At 33.7% G+C, this 27,404-nt stretch overlaps 1 protein-coding gene and 1 long non-coding RNA gene across 2 annotated transcripts; one reads left to right on the top strand and one right to left on the bottom strand.

Moving 5' to 3' along the window:
- The first annotated feature begins 823 nt into the window (after nucleotides 1-823).
- On the top strand, nucleotides 824-3,540 carry LOC105165158 (transcription factor MYC2). Its single transcript, XM_011084063.3, has one exon. The coding sequence runs from the start codon at nucleotides 1,272-1,274 to the stop codon at nucleotides 3,282-3,284; it is 2,013 nt and encodes a 670-aa protein (XP_011082365.1). The 5' UTR covers nucleotides 824-1,271; the 3' UTR covers nucleotides 3,285-3,540.
- Nucleotides 3,541-25,212: 21,672 nt separating this feature from the next.
- Nucleotides 25,213-26,468, bottom strand: LOC148787640 (uncharacterized). Its single transcript, XR_016066198.1, has 2 exons — nucleotides 26,385-26,468; nucleotides 25,213-25,485 (listed from the first exon to the last, which is right to left on the bottom strand). It is a non-coding gene; the product is annotated as an uncharacterized LOC148787640 (long non-coding RNA).
- Nucleotides 26,469-27,404: the final 936 nt, after the last annotated feature.

The following is a 27,404-nucleotide window of genomic DNA, read 5'->3' as shown; positions in this document are numbered from 1 at the left end:
GCATAAGTGAGTAATCTCCGACTAATTCTATAAAGAAAACCATGTTTTTTGGAAAAATGTAAATAATTTTTTTTTGTGATATTACAAATTAGCAAATTACATTTATATATATATATATAAAAATTACCTCCCTATATTTTTATTATTTTTTATAGGGGTGTAATTTGCTTTTTTTGCAATATTATAGGGCGGTAAATTGCACTGAACTCCATGGTTTTTTTTTTTTTATATATATATCGTGAAATATTTTTTAACTGTTTAAATCAGAAGCTGACTTAACACAAAGTTATAAGCCCGTGCCTACTAATTTTTGCAGCTTTTTAGTTAAATTGTGTATATTAAACTTTTTTATGGAACTATTGCTACTTTTGCTTTTGGTTTTAAATACTCTCAACTTTCATTCGAACGAAAATTACAACTCCATTTATGATTCAAAAAAAATTGAAGTTGAAATATTTGGGAAAACAGTTTAATACTTACAATTTTACTATATAAGTTGCAAAAATTGGTAAGGAATTGATTATAACTTTTAGTTGAAATTAATTTAATTTAAGCAATTTAAAGACAAATACAGTACAATAAAACAGTATTTTCAACTTGACTTTAGTAATAAGCTAATAAGCGCTTAAAATGAGCAAACATTTATGAGCACGAGGGCGCATACTAGTTGACAATAGAGAATGGAGTCGATGCCACGGAATTTTTATTTTTATTTATTATTTATTTTTAGGGGGAGGGACAAAGATAAGGTTTAATTATGGAAATAATGATAATAAGATAGTTGGATTATGGATAGCTGGTGCGGGTGCGGGTGCGGGTGCGGCGGGCGTCAGAGAGAGGAGTGAAGAGGAGTAGATGAGATGTCAGGAGCGCTTAAATCGGCTTCGCATTCGTGGAAGCTGCTGTGCGCCTGCGCGGGGTCCCGTAATCGTAATGTCCACTCCCTTCCTTTCCCTCTCCCCTGCACCCAACCCAACCCTCTCTCCCTAAATTCACCTCAAATTCACCCCAAATAAAATCCCAAACCCCATCCTATTTTTCTCCACCTAATACACACATTCTCATCTCTCTCTGCCTATCGCATTTCTTTTCCTCTCCATCGCCAGCCGCCGCCCCTACCCTTCTCCATTTTCTAACCTGTTCCCTTATCTTTTCTTGAGTAGTGAAGGGATTTAATAATTATTAGAAAAGAGGACACGTTTTGCTGAATTTCTTTACTGCAGTCTACGAATAAGGCTTCTTGATTTTGTGGGCTGTCGTCAGTCTATGGAATGATCAATTGGAAGCTGCTGACACCATCTACAGAATCATCGCAGATGAATGTATGGTCTGGTAATAGCTCTGCCGCTGCTGCTACGGCGGCAGCGCCGGAGGGCGACGCATCCATGATGGACGCTTTCATGTCCTCCTCGTCGGATCTGGCTTCTTTCTGGCCCTCTTCCGTCGCATCTCATCAATCGGCCTATGCTCCCACTCCTCCTAATCCAACCGCCCCCGACCACTCTAAAACCACTTCTTCTGCCGGCGCCGCCCCCCAGTTCTTCAATCAGGAAACCCTCCAGCAGCGTCTTCTCGCCTTGATTGAGGGCGCTCGTGAGAGCTGGACCTACGCGATTTTCTGGCAGTCTTCCGTGGTTGACTACGGGGGCCCATCAGTGTTGGGCTGGGGCGACGGATACTACAAAGGCGAAGAGAATACTGGTAAGCGTAAAACGGCGTCATCCCCCGCCGAGCAGGAGCACAGAAAGAAGGTGCTCCGGGAGCTGAATTCTTTGATTTCAGGTCCTCAGGCCACTACTGATGATGCCGTCGATGAAGAGGTGACCGATACTGAGTGGTTCTTTCTCATATCCATGACTCAAAATTTCGTTAATGGCTCCGGGCTTCCGGGCCAGGCCCTGTACAGCTCCAGTCCAGTGTGGGTGACCGGCTCTGATAGGCTCGCCGCCTCCCACTGCGAGAGGGCCCGACAGGCCCAGGGATTTGGGCTTCAGACCCTGGTGTGTATACCTTCGTCAAACGGCGTGGTGGAGCTTGGCTCCACGGAGTTGATTTTCCAGAGCTCCGATCTGATGAACAAGGTTAGAATTTTATTTAATTTCAATGGAATGGAAACGGGTTCGGGATCCTGGGCCTTGGCTGACAACGATCCGTCGGCCCTCTGGCTCACCGACCCCTCTTCGTCTGGCCCGGATGTGAAGGATTCATTGAACAATAACAGTGCCACCAACGCCCAGGCTAGTTCATTTCCTTCTACTCTTACCAGCAAGCAACTTGTGTTCAGTAATGAAAATCCCAATTCTAGTACTTTAACCGAGAATCCACAGCTTCAGTCGCAGGGGTTTGTTGCTAGGGAATTGAATTTCTCTGAATTCGGGTACAACGGGAGTAGTAATGGTAGGAATAGTGGGACTTGCAAGCGTGAGACGGGGGAGATATTGAATTTTGGGGAGAGTAGCAGGAGGAGTGTTTGTAGTGGGAATGGGAATTTACTTGCCGTTCAGGAGGATAAAAGCAAGAAGAGGTCTTCAAAGTCGAGGGGAAGTAACGACGAGGGCATGCTCTCGTTTACTTCCGGTGTGATTTTGCCCTCTTCAGGTGTGAAGGCTGATAACGTTGGTGCTGTTGAATCTGATCATTCGGATCTTGAAGCATCAGTTGTGAAGGAGGTGGAAAGTAGCAGAGTTGTTGATCCTGAGAAACGGCCAAGAAAACGGGGAAGGAAACCTGCGAATGGGAGGGAAGAGCCTCTCAATCATGTTGAGGCAGAGAGGCAGAGGAGGGAGAAGTTGAACCAGAGGTTTTACGCTCTTCGAGCCGTAGTACCAAATGTATCAAAGATGGACAAGGCTTCACTCCTCGGGGACGCTATTGCGTATATCAATGAGTTGAAGTCTAAGGTGCAGAGCGTGGAGTCGGATAAAGAGGAACTGAGGAGTCAACTTGAGTTGGTAAAGAAGGAATTGGGAACGAAAGATATGAGGTCGGCTCCTCCACCGGCCCACGACCTAAATATGTCTAGCAACGTGAAGGTGGACATGGACATAGACGTCAAGATCATTGGTTGGGACGCGATGATACGTGTCCAATGTAGTAAGAAGAATCACCCTGCAGCAAAGCTGATGCTAGCACTCAGGGAGTTGGACCTCGATGTCCACCATGCTAGTGTGTCAGTGGTGAACGATTTGATGATCCAGCAAGCCACGGTGAAGATGGAAGGCCGTTTCTACTCGCAAGATCAGCTTAGGGTAGCATTGATATCGAAAGTTGCTGAAACTAGATAGAATATTTTTTACAGAATTGAAGGTCGAGGAGGACGAGGATAAATTGGGGTGAGTGAAGCAATTGTAGGGTGGTGTCAGGTATTGAGATATAAATCTGTGTTCTTATAACTTTCAGTATATAGCTAAAGATAGAAGGTTCATTTTTAGTTATGTTAGAAAGGTGAATGCAGGTTGAGAGGCTTTTTGTTTTTAAATTCCGCAGCATCAATGTTTGTATATATACCTATGAAATCCAACAAATATAATTGTGGGTGTCTGTCTTTCTTGTATTTTAATGTGATAAAGAGACATTCTGTTTACAAGTATTTGAATTGCTCCTCTGCTATGGGCGTGGTGGCAAAAACCCCATACCATCCACACACACACACACGAGGGAATTGCACTTTGGACCCTAGCAAGTTATTAAATTAGTTATTGCATCCCAATCACATATTCCGGGCAAAGGACACAGTTGGAACATCATTTTAAGGTAATGGAAGAGAGGCAAAATTGTCTTAACATGTTTGCTGCCCACGTGACTTGCACGTGACTTTTTTTATTACTAGTATATGTTTTTCTACTTGTTATTATTTATACGATAAATATAGCTTATAATTTTTATTACTTATATGAATGAATGAAAAATTTTCAAATATTAAAGTCCCAATAAATAGGAATATGATATAAATCACGTGTATATATTTAACCAAATTTATGTTTCTTTTTTATGAGAAAAGAATACAAATATTATAAAAAGATCAAAATTTCAATTACAGAAAAAGAAGCAATTTAAATCTTAGATTGTCACCAAAATTTAAGTATAGTATATGCGGACTATTAAATAGACGTACATCGTTAACACTAAATTTTCACGTGCTTTTTATATTGTTTGCACCCAAAAATATGTATCATAATTATATTGGGACCGTTCTATCATACATTCATCATCCTGCATTTGAAATAAATATTTTGTCATTATTTTAACCTAAAAACAAAAACAACAAAGCTTTCTTTTTTTTTATATTGTTTTAAGAAATGAATGAAAAATATTTAGACCATTTTCTTCCATTGCAATTTTTTAGTTTATAGCTGCATATAATCCCCACCAACATATAAAAAAACATATGATAATATGAGACGAAGACAAAAAGAAATTTGTAAAAAAAATAATCGTGGTGCGAGGAAATAAAAAAGAAAAAAAGTTATGAGGAGAAAAAAAATTGAGTAACGTGAGAGATATGTCACTACAAAAAACAAAAAAAGGATTTGACATGGATCTCGTGACCGTTCCAGAGCTCGTGCCATATTGAAACGGGCACTGGAACTCAAGAGAAATGGAAAGTGATCGATTATGTCATTATTCACATTTTTTATGTCTAATTTTTTTGGAACAGAAAAATCGTTCCAAATAGTGTTCCAAAATAACAGTTACAATGCCTGTTCCTAAGACCGTTTTGAATTTATAACGGTAATCATTTGACACTCTTCCTGGAACATATTAATAAAATTAGGGATGGTTTTGAGTTGACTCTTCCTATATATGGGCCATTGATATAAAAAAGAAAATAACAATTAGTAAATGTATTCCAAAATAAGAGAACGATTTTAGTGTCCATATGATCTAATATTATAGAAATCATTCCCAAGTTGGATTTCAAATTGAAAACTGTCATGTTACCAAGAATGTTGCACAGTGTGTTCCAATTTAGAATGATTTTTTGTGTATTATTAGTCTTGTATTACTAAGATCGTTCCAAAAAAAGTACAACGACTATAATTCAATGGATAAAAACCCCATTCCAATTTGTGATCCTAAAATCATTCCAATTCAATAGTTTTAGTCCTTAAAGGAGCAGGCACATTCAAAAATAAAATAGCCATAATAAGTAGTCATTAACCACGATCATGCAAGGATTGTTGGCCGTAGTATCTACGAGGGTGGTTATAACATTTACCATAGTTTTTAGTCATGAGAAATAACTTTTTTTTTTTTTTGTTGAAAATTTATTTTTTGCATTGATTTTATTTAACCATGCTCAATAAAAATTATTTACCATGCTTTTGGTCCAAACTTATTAAAATTATAGCCAATATTCATTTTTTTTTCCCTAGTGACGGTAGGACAAATTTTGGGTCCAACTAAAGTAAATTAAAGGGTTAATTACACTTAAACCTCTTGTGTAAACGAGAAATATATTTTTTTCTTAAATGCTTTTTTGAAATTACACTTACTCCCTTTTTGAAAATTCTTCGTTTACATCTGCTACTTATGTCAGGATTTGAACGAATAATATTAACGTTAGCAAAAAAAAAAAAAAATATTATTTTCAATTTTGCTAATCATTTAACATTCTTATGTGTATTTTTGTACTTATAAAGGGATAAATGAAATATGTAGATACGTATTGATGGTAACATCATTACATTTAACCTCTTATAAGTACAATTTTTTTTTTTGCTGACGTCAACACTTTTCTTACTGATCTTAACAAAAAAGGAAGTCAGGAGTAAAAAGTAAAATTTTCGACAGCAGTGTAAGTATAATTTTAATTTTTTTTTTAAAAAAAGTGTATTTTTATAATTTTAAAGAGAGTTTAAGTATAATTAATTCTAAATTAAATCAGAAGGAACTAGGTAAAAAAACAGGCAAAATTAGTTTTAAGTCTTACTTGTAAAACTCACCTGCTTCCTGTTTCTGGGAACTCATCATTCTCCTCTCCTCTCAGCATTATTTGAATAAGGCACACGTTATTTGTAGGGTATATGCATTGAATCTGTCGCACTCCTCTATATATGTCTATGTTGTCAATCTCTCTTTTGGGTGTGTTTTTGCCTTTTCTCAAACACTCTCTACCAACCAAACTTGCCTTTGCCCAATTATTGTTGTTACTATTGGAACCAATTTTTGACCGGTTACTACGTCACTGATTTCGGTTGGTTTTGATCGGTCCTTACTGATTCTGGATGTATGAACCGGGTCAAGTATATGGCCTGTTCCCACTGATTGAAACAATATTAAGATGCTAATGACATCTAATTCAATTGGCGAAATCAATGCTTTATGACTCTAAAGATCATGGCTTCGAACTCCACCGACTTATGAGATGTTATTTTACTTTAATAGTAGGTGACTTTAATAATAGTTATTTGAGGTTGATGATTAGTTGTTAGATATAGATGGGGTTAAATGCAATTTACTCCTTGTGATATATAAAATGAGCAAAAAAATTCATGTGAAAAGATACCAAATTACCCCCCTTTGTTTTGGCTCATTTCACATTTTACGGGGGGTAAATTGCATTTTTCCTGATATAGATGTTTGCTATTGATGATTGCAGCCGATTTATTTAAAAAAATAATAGTTTATTGCTTTTATTTAAAACAAATAATACTACGCTATTTTCGTTGTTTTCTATTATTTTTAATTTTAATATATATAGTTGTACATATAAAATAAATAAGTTTTTCAATTAAAATCAGAAATAATTCATTACAATATATATAGTAACAACATAAAATTAAATGACAATATAAAAATTATCACTAATTTACATATTAAGTGACAAAATTTTTTAATTATATTACTTATAATGATTTTGATAGTAATAATATTCGCTTTAATTAGGTTGTCATATATCCATAATTCAAATCAAAATTATTATCACTTAATATACATTCTTAGTGATAATTTTAAAATTGTTATTTATATATATATTTTGTGGCTAATTATTAATATCTTTAATTGTTGTGTTTTTTCATTTCTTTATATATATATATATATCTGAATACAAAAATAGATTGCTCATTATTTAAGCTTGCTTCTTAACTGATGTACATTGGTAAAAAATATTAACTTGTAAGGGTAAAAAAGTAATTTAATATATATGAGGCACACATTAAACAAATGCAACCCATCACACCACATAATTTCCAACACTACTATAAATACCAAAAATATTAATTTTTTAAGATAAGCACTATTCATTAATTTGACTATTTTTCTTGCTCCCTCGAAAATCGTACTTCACCCAGTGTGTATTTGTACAGTAGATAAAATTTCCAATTTTTATCTCCTAGTAAAAATCTCGACCACATCATTAACTATATTCGGATTATAATTTGTTGTAGTATTAAGTATTGAAAGAAATATTTGGGAATACAAAACAAAGAAGTGCGAAGAGTTTATAAGTATTTGGGTTTTACAAATGTTAATTATATTTAAAATAAGGTAAAATACGACAGGCCTTTTTGAGAGATTTATCATAATTATAAATATTTTTTTATTATTTAAAAAATATAAATACTCTCCTGAAATTACGAATATTCTAACAAGTACTTTATTATAACAACTCTTTGTAGGGAAGTATTTGTTAGGACATTTGTAATTTTAGGGGGTATTTGTAAATTTTTTAAATAATAAATAGATATTTGTAATTAAGATAAATCTTAAAAAAACGCTGTGTAATTTACCTTTAAAATAATTAATATTTTTGTGCGTGTGCATAATTAATTAAATGAATGGTAAGGTTATATTAATACTGATTTTCATAATTGATTTTAAATAATTTTTTTTTCGAGATATATATTTTTGAAGCACGTCTTTTATGAAAAAAGATAACATGCTTTTAACGAAAAGTGGTTTGTATCAAATGAAAAGACACGTGGCATTGTTATATATATATATATATATATATATGTTTAGGACACTCCACGGAAAAGAAACATACGAATCCCGTTTTCAATTTTTTTTTTTAATTTTAAGAATAAAAATTCGATCATACATAAATTGTGAGAAAAGTCTTCAGAATTTTCATCCAATAGCTTTGGGCTTTGTTTGTTTTGCAAGTTTTTGCTGTCTAAAAAAGAAAACAACAAAAACAGCGTTAATTATTTTTTTATTATTTAAAAAATATATATAAATATAATTTATATAAATTCTATAACAAAAATATGTCGAGTCGTGGATCACATCCGCGATTCAACTTAAAATTTTTTTTTTTTTTTTTAAATTGCTCATGTCGGTGTCGTGGATTGGACTTGCGACATGAAAATAATTTTTTTCATTTAATTTTATTTTCTATAAATTAATAATATTCAATTAATAACAATATATTAAAATCTAGAAAATCATAATGTTAAAATTGTATTAATTAAAAAATACAATGAACTATACAAATGTAATAGTGTATATTTTTTTTATACAATTCTAAACAAATACAATGAACTATACAATAAAAATGCAAATAAAAAAAATGTCCTCCTGTTTCACAATTGCGTCTATGATGTTGACGCCAAGGTCTTCTTATTTTCTCGCCCACATTTTGCATTGGCTCATTTTGTGCCTCATTATCATCACCATCTGGATTAATGTCCAACAGACTTGATGTTGTTGCAGAACTAAACTCCAGATTATCACAATATGGATTAAATGATGGAAATAAAATTGGTGAAATATTGTATCTTGATGCATATGGTTGATTAATACCAAGATCATGGTCAAGATGTACTTGTGAAGATTAATCTTCTATTTGGGTTGACATATATGGAGTCGATTCAAATCAATTATCTTGTGGCGGTTGAGGCATGTAGTAATCTTGAGGCGATTGGGGCACTTAATAATCTTAAAGTGTATACACTATATAAAGACTAGCTATATCCACCCCAACATCATGACGTCTAACTGAACTAATAGACATTTCGGCTAGAACCTCTTCTTTGCCTGTGGGATGTGGTGGGAGCATCATCGGATGACGAAGCAATTTGTTGTGGTTGATCGGTTATGGTTTCCTTGATAATATATAATCCGTGTTCGAATTTGTCCACCAATTGACTATACATTTCAATATTTAGTGGTCTAGATTGACACAAAATTTTAAGGATATTCACCTGTTTTGCCTGAATAATATAGAAAAACAATGAATGTTGTGTTGTAAAAAAAATTATTTAAAATAAAGTATGCGATATTATATAAAATGCCACTTGCAACATAGCTGAGTCTCCAGTTTGTACCCGTTTTTCACACATCTGTCAGTAGATAACGACACAAAATTTCGTGTTATTTTGTAGTGTCATTCCCAATACCCTCGTTCTGTTTTTCTTTTATTGAAAATGGGTGGCCTTGTACAATCGTGTCATAACGTCTTTGCCATCTAGTGATGTATTATATGCGCTGCAGGTCCTAATCTGTTACCGTATGATTTTTTTGGGAGATTTGATGTAGGCTCATGTCCCGAGTATCCGTCGCTTTTGAAATATTCTGTCTCATCCCGAATTGGCGAAGGACCTGTTCAGGACGATGCATTTCCACTATTAGGTAAAATACTAAAGGACATGACGATCTCCATAGCTGGGGGTTCAAATCAGCGGAGTAACCATAATGACATCTGACTCCATGTCATACGGCTATCAGATGAACTGTAATAAATGAAACGATGTAAATTAATGCACATTTAATTCATAGTATAAATGTACGTACAATATTAAATATAAGTTACTTGATCCACCTGCATCTCATCCAATATATCTTTATGACTCGGGCAGTGGCTAGTACTGTTCGGGCGAAGGTGTGCTCACAATTCCATGTAGCACCATACGGTGCTGCTGAGAGCTAACGATTGTTGTCTATTTGGACTTGGCACATGTATATCGTTCCATTCCAAGTCTAGGGCAAAGTGGAGTGATCCGTGATCATGCCCAAATCTATATAAATAATACAAATATGTGTTATTAATTAATATTCATAACAAAAATTGCCATGTACTTAGAATGGACATGGTCTCAATACCCATATTGTCAAAATTGCGAATCGAAAATGTTCATGCGGCAAGTGGACTCAATATAGCATTCCTTGATTCACTCTGAAAAAGTATGCGCTGCATACATGATTAATGCTACATCAATAGTGAAGGATTATTATTACTTAAAATTTACAGGAAAACATATTCTAAGTCATTTGAACCTGTGTATTCCGAAGATTATTAGAATGTCATGGAATTTGAGTTGATCCACGACACTACTATTCGTATCTCTACACGCCCTGGTCGAAATCAAATATCACGTGTTCACAACGAGATGGATTGGCTGCAAATGCGTGAAAGGCAACAAACCCAACAAAGAGATTCTTCTACATAATCAAATGTGCTGGTGCGGGGTTTTCAATAATAATTGACTTTTTTAATTATATTTTTTTAAAATTGTATAAAAAAATATAACTATTATATTTCTATAATTCTTTTAAATTAGTACAATTTTAACATTATGATTTTTTGAATTTTTAATATGTTGTTAAAAATTAATTGAATATAATTAACTTATAAAAAATAAAATAAAATAAGAACAAAAAAAAATTATTTTCATGTCGAGGGTCCAATCCACGACATGAAGTCGTGGATTGGAACCACAACTTCATATCCATCCACGACATGAGCAATTTTATTTTTTTAAAAAAAAACTTTTTTTGAGTCCATTCGCGACTCGACATAATGTTATTATAGAATTTATATAAATTATATTTATACAATTTTTTAATAATAATGAAATAATTAACTCAGTAAAAACATCCTGAATGTTTCCTTTTCTCTTTACAAAATACACAGTTCAGTGTGTTTTGATTTATCTTTATTTATCTTACATTAATATAAAATATACTATTAAAGGCATGATTGTTATGTATGAATAGACATCTAATCTATTTAATCATAAATACATCTACCATTATTTTTTCATTACTCGATGAAAGGAATATTTTTAAATTAATAAAAATAATTAAATATCAAACTAATGTCTTTTATTACTGACTATACACAATAATTTTTCAATATCTAGTGCATATCAATCACAGATGTAAGAATGTACTTGAAAACGTCCATTCCATTTTCACTCCATTATGCATATCAATCACCCATTAAAAACAACTTATATACCCATATTTGTGAAACTCAAGTCGACAAATCTTTTGGCTGTAGGAAAGTTTTTGTCCAAATTAGGTTTCCACTTATCATATAATTGGTACAAGTTTAGCCAAAATTTTTTATCAGGGGTATTTTTGAGAATAACATGTGATAAATTCACCAGAACCCTACCGTTGGAATTAAATGTAAGACGAAACAAACTTTAAGGAGAATAAATGCAATTTTTGATCTAATAAAAAAATATTTATAATTATATCAAATATCAAAGGTGCTGACGTAATTTACCCTATGCATATAGTTTATGTGTGCATAAAAGTCTTGGTAGTTCTTAAATAATCTTAGGCATGACAAACACCTATTATATCAGAAACGTGAATTTTATATATGTTGCACCATAGACCATACCTCTATTAATGCCAACATTATTTTATTAAAAGTGATAGTAGCAATGGGGGACCAACTAATTACCCTATTTATTAATATTCATACCCATTTTCCTAAGCTATATATATATAGAGAGAGAGACTAATTTAAATTATCACATATAAATAATAATTCAAACCAGAGGGGTATCAATGTCCTTAGTCGACTTTTTCAATTAAATTATTGCACAAAGATTGATAAAGATCTCACGTGTTCCATTTCAGCAAATCACATGCAGTCGATGTGTATAACTCAACTCCTGTGACATGGTAGAGAACTGACGATCGGATTATTGTCTGTATACATATTATGTTTTTTTTTATTATTCATTTATCCAGTTGCAACATTTACTTAAATAATATTATCACAATTGACAGAGAATTTTATTAGTAATTTGAGTTTGTTTTTGTCTAATAAATAAATTTTTTCGTTAGTCATAATTTATCAAATTTGTTGATATTAACAAAAAAATTCAGAAAAAATAAATGTATATTTACACCGATTGCTTTATTACTGATTTATTGCAAGTCAAATTACACTCGTACGTCTTCACGCGTTAATACATGTGATGAGGAAAATCTTCTCTATTATAAGGGTAGTTTAGTTGAGAAAAGAATTGTTTGATCTGCAATAAATCCATAATAAGTCGATCGACGATAAATATAAATTGGGAAAATTGCATAAAATCCCCCTATATTTTAAAAATTTAGCTAAAAACTCCCTGTATTAAAAGAATAGACAAAAAACCCCCTATGTTTTCCAAATTATTGCATACTCTCCCATTCCGTTAGATGAACCCTAACGGCGTTAATTTTTTGCTAAATTGACCGTTATATCTTTTTTTAACAACCATTGATATTTAAATGTAAAAAATAAATGGTCCAGATCTAAAGTAATTTAAATATATTTTTATTTATATTATTTATATATATATTATACATATCGTATATATTATATAGACTATTTCTTTTCGAATCTTCTCTCTATGATTCCGTCGTCGTCGGAAAAGAATTTTCGACCGTGGATTATACCATTGGAATCCTCTTCTCAATAACATATCCATACCATCAATTTTAACTTTCATTAACTGAAAAGACTGGGCTTCGAGCACGACCGTCAAAGCTTCTTGGCTTCAATTCATCGTCATCCGGACGAATTCCGGCCTGGGATCACCACCAATAGACTCATCTCGGCATGAAGATTCGAACAAGACCAACCTTGCTCATTTTCATCAAGTTTTTGTTGAAATTAAAAATTTTTAAATTTATTTCTGCCGTGATGTTTGTTGCCTCGATTTGCCACCGTCTTGACGAATCACGGCCTGAGACTACCACTGTTAGACTCCTCTCGTCGAGACGATTCCAACGAAACCAAGATTGTTAATTTTAATCACCGCCGGCGACTCGTCGGCGTTGGAGAAGACAACGGAGAAGAATTAATAAATAAACAAATATTAAAATATATTTCAATTAAATAATAATTTAGTAAAGTATTTAATTTAATAAAATTTTAAAATAATAAAAAAATAGTAAATGCTTAATTTAAATATATATTAATAGTTTTAATAATATTTTATATAAGTTAAAAAAATTGATATAAATTTTAGGTATTTTTATATTTATTTAGTATATTTTATAAATAAATATTAAAATACATTTAAATTAAATAATAGTTTAATTTGATTATTAATATAACATTTTATAAAAGTTAAAAAATCTGATATAATTGTAGGATTGTTATATTGATTTAGTATATTTTATAAATAAATATGAAAAAATATTAAATTAAACAATAATTTAATTTAATTTAAAATATATGATTTTTATTTATATTCAAACAAAAGGGACAAATTGAAAATTTGCTCACTTAAAATCCTATTTTTGTAGTATGTTTGTGAGTAGATGTTAAGTTGTATATATAATGAAGGAGAATGGTATTTTGAACAATTGCACTACCAAAAAAACTGAAATAGGGTAAAAAAAAAGCTCTACTCTCATTTCCACCGCGTGTACAACACCTTCCGTCAGTTTTGGACGGAAGGGGTCTTTTTTGCAGGGTTTCAAAATTCACAAGATTTTTTATGGCTATTTATTTAACACAGGTAAGGTTTGTGCAATTTTAGCATAACACAGGGGGGTATTATACAATTTTTTCTAAATAATTTTATCATACCTAATCACACGAACTAAATGGGGCCTATACGTATCAAATAATGACATACATCATTAAAATTTTATATTTAATCCTCAACTTTAGCATTTATGAACATCAAGAAAGGAGAAAAGTGAAGTTTTTAGTTATTACAAAATTGTAAATACATACCCTACATATATATGTAATTATGTAGCTAAGCTTCCAACTCAAATCATCACTTCTGACCCACCTATTAATATTGATGATCGGCTTATGATTTAATCTGCCTAGTTACTGTGGTGTATCCCCTTAAAAACAAAAAAATGCAGCAAGGAATGAGTTGACTACTCAATAAGTATAGTTATATATAGGGTCAATTACACTTTGCCATCCAAACTATGCCCGCTTTTATATTTTGGTGTCTAAACTTTTTTTTGGTGTGTCAATTACCATTTCAACTTTGAGAAATTTGCACTTTAGGGTTTGGGGCTTAGGTCTAGGGTCTAGGGTTTTTTTTAATCAAATCACCCGGGGTTAGGGAGAGCTTTTTAGGATCCCATCCCTTGTGACACCCTCCCGTCCCTTGTGACACCCCCTTCGGAATCACATTCGACTATGTAATAACCCCACATTTAACCCGATAGGATATCTGATATAATCAATACTTTATATATATATATCTCAAGAGAATAAATACTTCATCAAAATCTTGGTATAGTATTCTTCACTAAAACATATGAAAAAAAAAAAGAAAAGTAGTATTTCTAGTTATAACAATACTTAATATACCAATTTAGTCACAGTTTAAAATTTTTGTAAATATGTAGCTAGAACTCCTGACTTAAGACGACACTGCTGACCCATCTATAAGCCTGACAATTAGCTTATGATCTAGCTAGATGAGTCACTGCAATCTATCTCCTAAAAAAGTATGTGGCAAAGAATGAGTTGCCAACTCAGTAAACATAACTAACCAGTCATATATATATATATATATTTGTAGCAACTAAACCCTAAAATAATCATACTAACCAACCAATATTCGTCATACAATAACAACAGATGTAAGACATAATACATGGCTACAATCATATATCATCCACAACATAATATCTAATGTTATCGTTTATTTTTCTACCGCCCTACTTACCAAGCTGGAGTGCATAACCCAATGGTCTTACCGGTTATCATCATCTCAATCACAATATCTCCTTTTTCCTCAACATCACACAACACACAGCTCGTATGATACTCCACCATCAATGATATCACACAACATATAGCTCGTATGGTATCCTACCATCAATCATATCACACAATACATAACTCCTATAATATGCAACATTATTTCCATTGATTAATGACATCACACAACTTTCATTAATCATATCATCATAAGCCAAAGCATTATGCTCCCTCCCAATTAGGTAAACCATATTTTATTTTAAATCACAATATCACATTGTTAACTTCATCATTCAATTTTATTTAATAATAATTTCCTCATTAATAACTTTTTCATTTACTTCATTCAACAATCAATTATATGATTACTTAATCATTCATCTGACATCCGTACAACACAATCATAGATAAACACATAATAGCGATTTCATAGATATCAAGGTAACACAACAACAAAGCCTTTCAACAAAGCCATTTTAACACATCTGCATTCTCTACCATCAACAAAGCCTTTTCCCGCGACATAGTCAAGGTAGTGTAGTTGTGATACTTGGGCTGATATTTAGGCTCCCTTGGTTTATCGTTCTTTGTTCTCGCCCCACCACCTTCTCTGGTTTCTTGTGGTCATCGGTATGCTTGCTCCCTCTCCCTACGCTCGAAGTCTTTCATCGCGTTCATTTCTTCCTCATCGATGTATTTTTGAGCCAGGGCCATTAATTGCTCTATATCACTAGGAGGGTCGCGTGTGAGCGCAGACGTGAACGAGACTTTCTTCAATCCATGTATTAAAATGCTGACCATCATATCTATTTGCAGGTCCTGGACTTCCAGTATTTCATTATTGAACCTCCCCATGAAGCTTTTCAAGGTCTCCTCATCTGTCTGGTGTATATTAAATAAGTGCATACCTCTTTTGCTTCTTCTTGCTAGCGAAATGGAAAGAAAATTTCTGTATAAGCTGCTCGTATGACTCAATGCTTCCACGGGACAAGCTGGTGAACCATTCCTGTGCTTTCCTTGCAAGAGTGGTAACAAACAATTTAGCCATTATAGGACCCGGTTGTCCATACAAGTTCATCACCATCTCGAAGGCAGCGATATGCTCATAGGGGTCTTTGGTTCCATCATATTTTTGCAGGTCGGGCACTTTGAATCCCGACTCCACCACTTGAATCAATATGTCATTGTTAAATGGAGAGTTTTTGTTATGTGAAACTGTCTCTCCCTGCTTCTTTAACTCATCAATCTGCTTCACCAAGAGTTCAATCTTCTTTCCGACACTCTCAACCTCGTCACGTGATATCACGGGTTCCCTCCCTTTTGCTCGCACTTGGCTGCTAGAACCCACTTCTGATGGTGCTTGCCTTCTACTTCTATATTCTTGCTGGCTTGGTTCCCCCTATTCCCTTCGAGGTACTCTGCTTTCGAACAACTGTCTTCTCGCTGTCTCCTTGACCATAGGAGTCGCGGTCCTTCTTTCGTATTCCACTATCTCATTCCTGCTCGCTTCCTCTATCATTCTTTGAAGTTCATCTCTCGTCATATGAACCATTGATCCTCTACCTCTCTTGGGAGTATCTTCCTCCAACACATTTCTCCTCGATGAACCTTCCATGTTGACTGGCGATTCTCAGGGATTTCCCACAGATGGCGCCAACTAATCTTGCACGAATTCAGCGATCTAGAATGAGCGACCTCTTCACAGATGACTAATTCCTCTAAGATCAAGTTTTGGGCTCCTGAGAATAAGACAAGAACAGTGAGCTCGTCGGGCACGTCCCCGACAACGACCTTCCGACGCTCAAGTTAGATAGATCGAGGTAAAATGTAATGATCAAAGGTTTAGATCGAAAAGAACTTGGAATCAGTTACCTCAAATCATAGCATATTGGGGTATTTATAGAGTTTAGGTAGATATTGTTGAATGAGCCACGTGGCCTTATCCAGCCAGCTTACGTCCAAAATCGGACGGTGTACGTCGCTTGGGTCTTCAATGAGTATTCGGGTCTGGATAAAAGGGCTCCGACCCGCGCGATCAACAGGACGCAGATCTTGTGTGCGGAAATTTTAAAATAATAAAAAATAGTAAATGCTTAATTTAAATATATATTAATAGTTTTAATATAATGTTTTATATAAGTTAAAAAATTGATATAAATTTTATGTATTTTTATATTTATTTAGTATATTTTATATATAAATATTAAAATATATTTAAATTAAATAATAGTTTAATTTCATTAATAACATAACATTTTGTAGGATTGTTATATTGATTTAGTATATTTTATAAATAAATATGCTAAAATATTAAATTAAATAATATTTTAATTTAATTTATAATATATGATTTTTATTTATATTCAAACAAAAGGGACAAATTGAAAATTTTATCACTTAAAATTCTATTTTTGTAGTGTGTTTGTGAGGGGATGTTAAGTTGTATATATAATGAAGGAGAAGGGTATTTTGGACAATTGCACTACCAAAAAAGCTGAAATAGGATAAAAAAAAAGCTCTACTCTCATTTCCACAGCGTGTACAGCACCTTCCGTCAGTTTTGGACGGAGGGCGTCTTTTTTGCAGGGTTTCAAAATTCACAAGGTCTTTTATGGCTATTTATTTAACACAGGTAAGTTTTGTGCAATTTTAGCATAACACAGGGGGATATTATGCAAGTTTCTCATATAAATTTTCATCTAATTTTTTAATTAATATTAGCAAATTCAGTGAATTTTAACTAACTGATTGATCTATTTATTAAATAGAAACAAATCTTAAAAATATTAGATATAATTTTTCAAATCAAAGAGAGGCCTCATATAATTACATCAAATCTAATAGAAAGGGTGTGTAATTATCCCCAATTTAACACATAAAAATTCTTATCACCTATTCTTCTTATTGATATTTTATTTTGATAGAGTGAGCTTGTAGGGATTTGAATGGACCAACACGATAAAAAGTATGCAATTTTTTTTTTCTATAAATTATGAAAGAACCTTTTTGTAAATATCCAACTTAAATTGATTTTCAAACAAATTGCTTCCCTTTTTTTGTTTCCCCCTCCCCCTAATATTTAACCTATGGGATACTTACATTTACATTCACTAATATTTGGTATAATTATACATAAATTTCTTACGATTTGAAAAATTATATCTAGCATTTTTGAAATTTGCTTTTGTCTAACGAATAAGTTCACTTAGTACAAAATTCACTGAATTTGTTAATACTAATAAAAAAATTGAATGAAAAATTAATATTTATCACTACAAAAAAAATACAAAAATTTGTAACGGTTATTTTGGAACGTCCTCTTAGCCATTCCAATACGCATGAGTTTTATTACAAATTTATAATGGATAAGTTGTGATTACGTCATGTCAGGAATATTGTAAATTTCACTAAGTTGTAACGACTAAAGCCGTTTGAAAGGCCATTACAAAATAAATATATCACAAAAGCCGTTACAAGATAAAAGCCGTTATAATTTGCCACAGATTTGTAATTGTAATTGAACTTAGGGAAGGCCAGCATTTCTTATAATATCTGTTGTTAAAAATAATGTATGAAAGGCCGCTATAAATTTTTAAAAGAGAAAAATCATTACAACACCCGATAATTATTTTTGTCTGTTACAATTTTCATATGGTGTTTGTCACGGCCGGCAAAATTTTGTAACTTCTCATAGGAAAAAATGTAGAGCCGTTACAAAGACTGTGTAAAAAGCAGGGAGAAAGTGTATGTTTAAAAGGTGTTACAAAAACCGTATGAATATGGATGACTTCTTTTACTAGATAGTACTACAAAAGAAGTTCCAAACACGACATTAAAACGGCTATATTTTTTAACGGCTATTTTTCAATGGCTATTTCTTTTCGTTTCAAAGGCCGTCACAATAGTCGGTACAAAATAGATTATATATATGTGTATTGCAAGTTATTTTTATTTTATTTTATTTATTGTAGAATTGCTTATTAACCACATACACTCTCAATATCTCTTTGATAATATCGCTCTGATTTTCGTGCATATACACTTGATCAAGTGGATTATTGCTTAATTTTTGGACCAGCAACTGCTAATCTCTTGAGTTGGTCGACCAGGTAACAACGACTAATTTAACCATTTTTGTTAGTTAAATTGTAGTTTACTTATTTTAGTTTTATGATTATTTGATCTCATATGTTATGTATTCTTACTTAGTGTAATTCATAATATTTATAAATTTATAGATCAAATTATATATTTATATATATACGTGTGAATATGCAGTGATATATCATCATGTTACGACAATTGAGGAGATGGATGTATGATACGAACCTCCTAGGAAGGGCAAGTCTTACGCCAGAGTTTGAGGATGGGGTTATGATTTTTATAGAATGGGACAAGTATCAGCGTGAACATATGAAGAGATGAAATTAGGTACCCTTGCTGGAAGTGCAAAAACTCAAAGTTCAGAACATGCGAAGATGTTAGCTATCACTTGTGTAATCGTGGGTTTATGCTAGAATATTATAATTGGACTTCGCATGGCGATGAGAGGGTGCAGAAGTACTTTGATGCTGTGACCGCCCTCCAGTGCAGGAAGAGCAAATCCCAATTGCTTATGAGGAGGGTAATTATTCACATTGGGGGTAATGAATAATAGATGGATTGGGTGCAGAAGATCGTTTTTGATGCAGTCCACCGGGTTATTTTTCTTCTTACCATCATCTTGAAGGGATCGCGTGGTACGGTCTAGGAAAGCTCTAGTGGAAGCGATAAATAAAAACGCATGATAATAAAATTGAAGTATAGAAACAAACCAATTCAAGGGGTGTACCCTTGGAGTTCCCCGATGTTCGATATAGTATGAATTATTTACGCAACAACAAAATATAGTCATACGAGTCTATGGTTGGAAAAATAAAAATAGAAGCGAAAATTAAAATTGGAATTTACATTTTAAATTTCGAGCTTTCAATCGGTTAGTTTCGTTGAACGTTCATCCGAGATTCCAACGTAGGAATTCTCCAAAGATGATTTGCACCACACTGAAAAATGAGACCTTGATCCCTTTGCTAGAATGAATCAAGATCAAAGAAAAAACTCATCCTATGAGAATAATAGAGGAGGCGGCCGAATTTGGTGATGGAGGAGGAAGGTTTTTATGTTGTATTATGTAATGAATTATTACCCTAATAATCATACACAAAATATATTTATATATCTTGAATAAATAAACAGAATGTGTCTAGATACATTCCATTATGTATAAGGTAACTATTCAATCAATTCCATATAGAAGAGTCTAAATATGACCAAGCTAGCACTTTTCAAAAATATAATTTTTTTGTTTAACTTTTCCTCCATCTATTTTGCTAGTGGGCCTTAATCGTTGGGCCGATTTTATGTAAAATAAATTCAAGGCCCAATGAATTTTAATTAAATTTAATTTAAAATTTATTTAATTGAACCCACTAGGTATTTAATCCAATTATATACTCAAGACCAAATTGTCTCTTATTAATTAATAGAATTCGATTTGTTGATTAAATAAAGACAAACCCAATTTAAATTAATCAAATTAATTTAAACTTGGGCTATCTCGCCAATGGACCCTATGTGTGAGTAATTTAATTACTTACATCTTATGGAATTAATTCCAAATTAATTCCTTGTTCTTTCTCGGTGATTTGTGTGTGACTCTTTAGGTTCACCTTTCACCTAGATATGGGCTAGTGTCCAACATTATTATTAATTATATTAAATTTAATTAATATTTCTTGATTAACCCTTAAACAAGAAAGCCCATCACCATGGGTGGTCGTCTAGCAACGGTCTATGACACTATAGACTAGGTGAATTTTCGTGCGAACATTTAGACTTTCGAGTCCATATGAGTACGGTCCTTCCGTCTACAGTCTACTGGCCTTAGTCTAGGGCATGGAATTTGGTGACGGTTCCCATCCTAGATTAAACGTCTATGCTTAATAGTTAAGACCGCATTACGCCAAGTTTCTTAACATAGGAACCTCCTTTTCTTATTCGATCAACTACTGTGGCCCCAGATTCATAAAGCGTGAACTCATCTCCAAGTGCATAGGAGATATCTCTGTCACATACTGATAGCGGATGGATCCTGTTCTTGGAACTCACCGTTCTTACTACATACTCCGACTGCACTGGACAAGGCTTAAGATGATCATGTATGTGACACAATCACTTCTAACACAGATCTAAGATACAGTCATTGTATGTATGTGACAGCCGTGATATTCCTCAAATCTGAGGAATACTCCTGTACTATTGGAGTCGGGGAATCAAGTCATACCGACCAAGCCTCTAAGGCTTCCATTTGACGATCCCCATGAGTCAGTTCAGTCAGTTGACCACCTTGTCAACTAACCCCCTCAAATTGCATAGATGTCCAATGTTTTTCGCCGATGAAACTCTACACTCATCCAATGAATGCAATACGCAGTGCAAGTCTCAATAGGACTCTCATGCCTAGTCTCGAGGTTCTCGACTTAGAACATTTCAGACCAACCCTCTGAAGTTGGTTTCATAGCCACCATCCAGTGCGCAGGGTTATTAAGTTGTCTGTGGGCATGTGTTATGACGTGAAGTGTTTAATGTAATTTGGTAAGCACAACAGACACATATGCCAAAGACGAATACTTACCATATTCATCGGGACAATATTTCTTATATAAATATTGTTTAAATGGTTCTCAAAATAGCCAACTTAATTGGTTTTTGGTCACCTATTAACACATTAGGCACACCATCGTGATAAGAAGAAAAATAACTCGGCACGACTGCATAAAAACCATCCTCTGTGTCCAGTCTATCTATTGTTTATCACCCTAGTGTGAATAATTACCCTCAACATGGGCAGTTGGGGTTTGCTCCTCTGGCACTGGAGGGACAGTCACAGCCTCAAAGTACTCCTGCACCCTGATCTCGCCATGAGAAGTCCAATTAAAATATTCTGAAACTCTCGCAAACACAAGTGATAACTGACATAGTCGGGTGTTCTGAACATTATTGTTTTGCATTTTCGACGAGGACACCTAATTTTGTCTCCATCCATATGTCCAGGCTGACCTTTGCCCATTATATGAAAGTCTTAACCCCATCCTCAAACTCTGGTGTAAGACCTGTCTTTCCCTTTAGGTTCTTATTATACATCTATCTCCTTAATTCTCATAACATGGCGAACTGTATTCACACGTATATATATAATTAATTTTCTAATTTGACGACCTACAAATTTATACATGTTACACTACACTATTTAGGAGAATACATATAATTAACATGATATAAGATCAATAAAAAATTATAAAACTAAAATAAATAAACTAAAATTAATTTAATTAGACACAATAAAATATTAAATTAGTCGTTATTACCTGGTCAACCAACTCATGAGATGATCAGAACTTGTTGACAGTCCAAAATTTGAGTAATAATCTACAAGCTAATCAAGTGTATATGCATGAAAATCAGAGTAATGAGAGTATGTGTGGTTAGTAAGAAATGAAATGAAAATAACTTGCACATATATATAAGTTTTTTTTGTAGCAGTTTTTATAACGGGCTTTGGAACTCTTAATATAGTCGTCGAAGACTAGCCGTAAGAAAATGAAGTTGTTATTTTACAATGGACTTTGTAACAATTATTACAAAAAAATCGTCTCTAATGTTACGATTTTGTAACACTGTCTTCTTGTATAATTTTTTGCGGTTTTTCCCACTGCCATTGTAACGCATCCTTATTTCACTAGAAAACGTTATAAAAAAAAGTAGCCATTACAATGACCATAATAAATTAGTAACGATTAATAAATTGTAATGGTTTTAGGAATATCGAAAACTTGTAACGGCTTATGTAGCGGTTCTTATTGTTACAAAATAAATACATTTTTATTACCCCTCACTGACGTCAGCATACCTCATCTGTTACAAAACTGTTACAGATGCCGTGTATATGCCCATTACAAATCGCTTCAATTTTGTAGTTTTAGTGCTTATCGTTTAATGTCAATAATGATGATAATGAACATAATGTGGGTGAGCAAATAAAAAGGCCTCGACGCCGACGGCATCGATGCACTTGTGGGACAGACTATCACATTTAACAATTATAATTGATTAATTAATAATCAATTATCATATAAAATAATTATTAAAATTTAAAAAAAATTAAAAGGGAGTCCACGACTCCCTTTTCCAATTAATGGGACTCATGGACTCCCAATAATTGGAGTCGCGAATCCCTGCTTTCCGACTTCGTTTTATTTTTTTAAGAAAAAACAAAAAAATGTGAAAGTTGCGGATTACATCCGCAACTTGCATTATTAATATTAAACGAATTAATTTAAATATATATTTTAATAATAAAAAAATAATTAAGCCGAATACAAAGCATGATGACATTGTGCAAAAAACCCTTGAATAACCATGTATTTAATAATTAAAACTATATTAGTATAATTGACAAGTGGGCACATTAATCCAAGGAATAATGAATGTGGATTAGGTTGATCACAGCTGGAGATACCCTAATTACTTATTAATTAATATTATGGCATCGTTTTTTGCATGTTGAATTATTTTATTTTATTGGTGAATGGGAATCGAATCATATCTTCATTTCTTTTATTTATATATATATAAAATAATTGATGACTTGTTTTAATTGTACGCAAACTTTAATATTGAGCACCTAGTTAATGACGTGACGTATAACTAAAAGAAAAAAGGCCAAACAATCAAAATGTTTGGTAGGTACATTGTTTCGATCAGCTGCTCATAAGTGATTAATTAGGTTGAATGTATGGTTTAATTTATAATATGATGAGCTTTTGATGTTGATGTTTTTATGTGTTGGTATTACCGATTTTCAACTCTTCCCCTCATTTTGTTTATGTTTTGGTTTCTCCAGCAAAAACGATGATTGATGAAAGTTCGTTTGAATCTGAATTTTTAAACTAGATTTGAATAATTTTTTTTTTATTTAAAAAGGGTTTAGGCTTCGATCGAGCCGAGATTCAATTAATATAAAAACGATTAATTATATGTTGCTATCTAAATTATAACTATTTTTATATTTTGATATTTAAATTTTTTATTGGGGAAAAATGCAGCAATCTTTTTGTCATATTGCAAATGAGAAAAATGCTCCCTATAAAAAAAAAATAGCACTTTACCTCCCTCAGTTTTTGAAAATGCTACAATTTACCCCTTTGTATTTTTTAAAACAAAGCAAGTTACGTCCCTATCTAAGTAGGTAAATTGCTTCATTTTGGAAAATATAAGGGATAAATTGCTATTATTTCTAGTAGGGGTAGTTTGCTTATTTGCAATATCACATAGAGGTACATTGCGTTAAATCTCTTTTTCTGTATCAACTTACCATCACTTTACCATTTATAATTACTTTTCAATCAAGTTTTCAATCAATGAAGCAGTGCACATGTGATATTTAAGGGTTATGTGATGCAAAATTTTTCACATATACACAACATGCGATGTTTTTCCAACAGACAAATTAACCAAAAAAAAAAAAAAAGGATTATATATGAAAAAGTGCAAATTTGCAAAGTGAATATGGTAAGTTGACATAAAAAAAATTCGATTGCAAAGTGTAAAAACAGACATAGTTCGAATGGCACAATGTAATTTATCTGTATAAAAATTATAAAATATATATATTTAAAAATATTAAATTACTTAAATTTGATTCAATAAAAACTTGTTGAATTCCATTGAAATAGTAATCAAACGAAATTCAAACACAATTTTTCAAATTTGATAATAATTCATAAAAATCTCAATAATGATATATTTTGATTTGACTCAAAGGCACATGAATACTAGGAGGTGAATTTATGCGGTTGAAATCAATGTTTTTTCCCTTTAAAAATAGAATGTGACAAACATATATATGATCACTTTCTAGTGGAAAGTGCACTGAGATGGCAAAGTGTAAATCTCATTTACTTTGAGTGGCAAACAATGACGAAACATAGTTTAAATAAAAAAGTTAAAAATTATAATTTACCTAAAGATTTTTAGAAAAGTGGTGTAATGATAAAGCCTCATTCACTTGAATTAACACGTTGTCCTTTTTTTTGTTTGATTTCATAGTTGTGGTCAGTTTTTTCTAATTATAATAAAAACAAATTGAGGTTGGAGAATTATGGTAAATTTAAAACCCCTGGCCTCCAAAAGTCTCTCTCTAGTGAGAGTGTGTCCCTTACATTAGGGTCTCCCGCAAACTTCCCTTGCTTGTCTTAAGCTTTGCTTAATATGGAGTTTTTTCTAGTGTTAATTATATTTAACCTACATTTAAAAATATCAAATTACATTAGAGGACCCATTGATTCTTAGCCCGCTTGGCAGGTGTAGAGATAGGTTTCGTCTGATGCTTTCCTTTTGGATCCCTCGTAGCCAAGCTGGTTGAAGTAGAAGGGGGACTCTTCACAGATGGATCTTGGCAGAGGAACCAATCTCAGAAATCTTTCCCTTGCTCAAGGCGGCTTTGTCATGCAGTTGCTGGTTGAATATGTTGACTGCATAAAGAACAACTATATTAGCACAATTACTCACATCTAAATTAAAAAACTTGTAGGAACAAAATAAAAAAACACAGGAAACTATATCAGTAGCAGTCTCCAAGACGACCCATTTAGGACTCAGTCCATAACAAAAAAGAAGGGCTCGATGACTAGTGAGGGTCATATTCGAAGGAATTTAAGCGATCTAGGAGGAGTTTGAAAGGTGCAGGGCAATTATAAACTGAATATCTAGGGAGTTCAGAGCCAGCAGAAACCCAAGTTGTAGGAAAATGCCAGGGAGTAAAAGAAGATATGAAGAGATAGTGGCGTTTGCACTCTTTGATGGTAGTATCAGATTGAAGAAATTGAGCATTCTCCCTAGAGGTGAAATAAAACAAGCCTGGACTTGCTTTCTTTAGCCTGAAGAAAGAATGAAATTGAGCAGCTGAGGGGGTCTCTTCTAAATTTCTAACCAAAACATAAAATCCAGCTATTATACTAAAACACCTCTATGAAGAAAGGAGGAATACGAAATCCCAGCCCAGCTTCTAGCTGGTCCTTGTAAAAACTAGCAAATACTCAATAGAAGTGGGGACTTGAATAAGAAATTCATCAGGTATCCCAAACCTAGACCTAATCTCACTTATGTCCTCCTTCAGACAAGATCGGAAGACCCTTAACGACTCCGTACTGGAGGCAACTACTCTATCATCCATCTTCCTTCTCTTTGATTCTAGACATCAATTTTTTACTGCTCACTTCCTCCTCACCCTTGCCCCTTTGGAGACCAGAGCGAGAAGTGTCAGGATGCTCCTCATATTCTCCAAATAAAGCAGCTAGATCTCTATGGCTCGCTCGTCTACACCTCCCTCAAACATGATTAACCAAGAAGAAAGGAGAGAATACGAACTTACTTAGGAAGGTGAGGCACGACAAGATATTCACGGAAGAGAGCTCAAGGCTTACGGGAAAATGGGCGGAAGGGTCCAAAAGACCCTACTTCAGATGAAAAAAAGAAAAAAGAGAAGAACTAGTAATTTACCTTGAAAAAAGTGTGAAGCTGTTAGGAAGGAAGATGCCGTATATGTCTTGTCATAAACAGTCCCATTAACTGAGGACTCGATGGCCATCTGGTTTTCTCCCAACAATCACAAAGCCCCCTAATTCTCAAAAGGGCAGGACTCCCTTTTTGTAGAAATAATTTAAAATTCAAAAAGTTAACCTTACGTAAACCTACGTGATATGCATAAAAATAGGTTGGTCAAAGGGGCCTAAATGATCTAAAAATAAGAAAGAAACGAGAGGCCCGTGACATCCTAGGAGGCCTAAGTCATGAGAGGTTCAAATCATGAGAGGCCCCAAAAACACTCGATATGCGGCCTTGGCAGGTGCCCCCTAGAAACTAGACAGGCGGGTGGTCCCTAGAAAATAGACAGGCGAGCGGCTTTGGCGGGTACCCTCTAGAAGTAGATAAGAGGGCGACCTTGGCGGGTGCTCCGAAAAAACAGATTGGCAATGAAAGGAGGCATGTTTCCTCAAGATCGGCCCAAGAGGGAGGCTCGCTGGGCTCAGCCCAAGGAGGAGCCCCGCACCCTAGAATCCGTCTAAGGATGAAACTTGCAAGCTTAAGAAGGAGGCCCAGTACGAAGACCTGCTGCATCTTTCCAAGGTCAGCCTGAAGGGAGGAGGTCCCCTCAAGGGGTTGGACTTTTCATCCTAAGATGACTCTCCACTAGGTAGGAGTCTGCACGAAGGAGTACCCGTTCATCCGAAGACTTGCTGCTTAAGGAACGAATAAGGTGCAACTTTATCCCTCCTGAGTCCCGCCTTCCTTGTTGAGCATGCGGATCTCCCTCACCTAAACTCTTATTATAGAGGGAGTCCACCTCTATAAATAGAGGGGGTACCCCTTAACATACTGTCCCCTTCCACAC

The sequence above is a fragment of the Sesamum indicum genome, linkage group LG6, assembly GCF_026168435.1.
Source record: "Sesamum indicum cultivar Baizhima isolate 11 linkage group LG6, ASM2616843v1, whole genome shotgun sequence".
Lineage (NCBI taxonomy): Eukaryota > Viridiplantae > Streptophyta > Magnoliopsida > Lamiales > Pedaliaceae > Sesamum > Sesamum indicum.
Note: the sequence above shows the minus strand (reverse complement) of the source record. Positions and strands in the feature narration are given on the sequence as shown.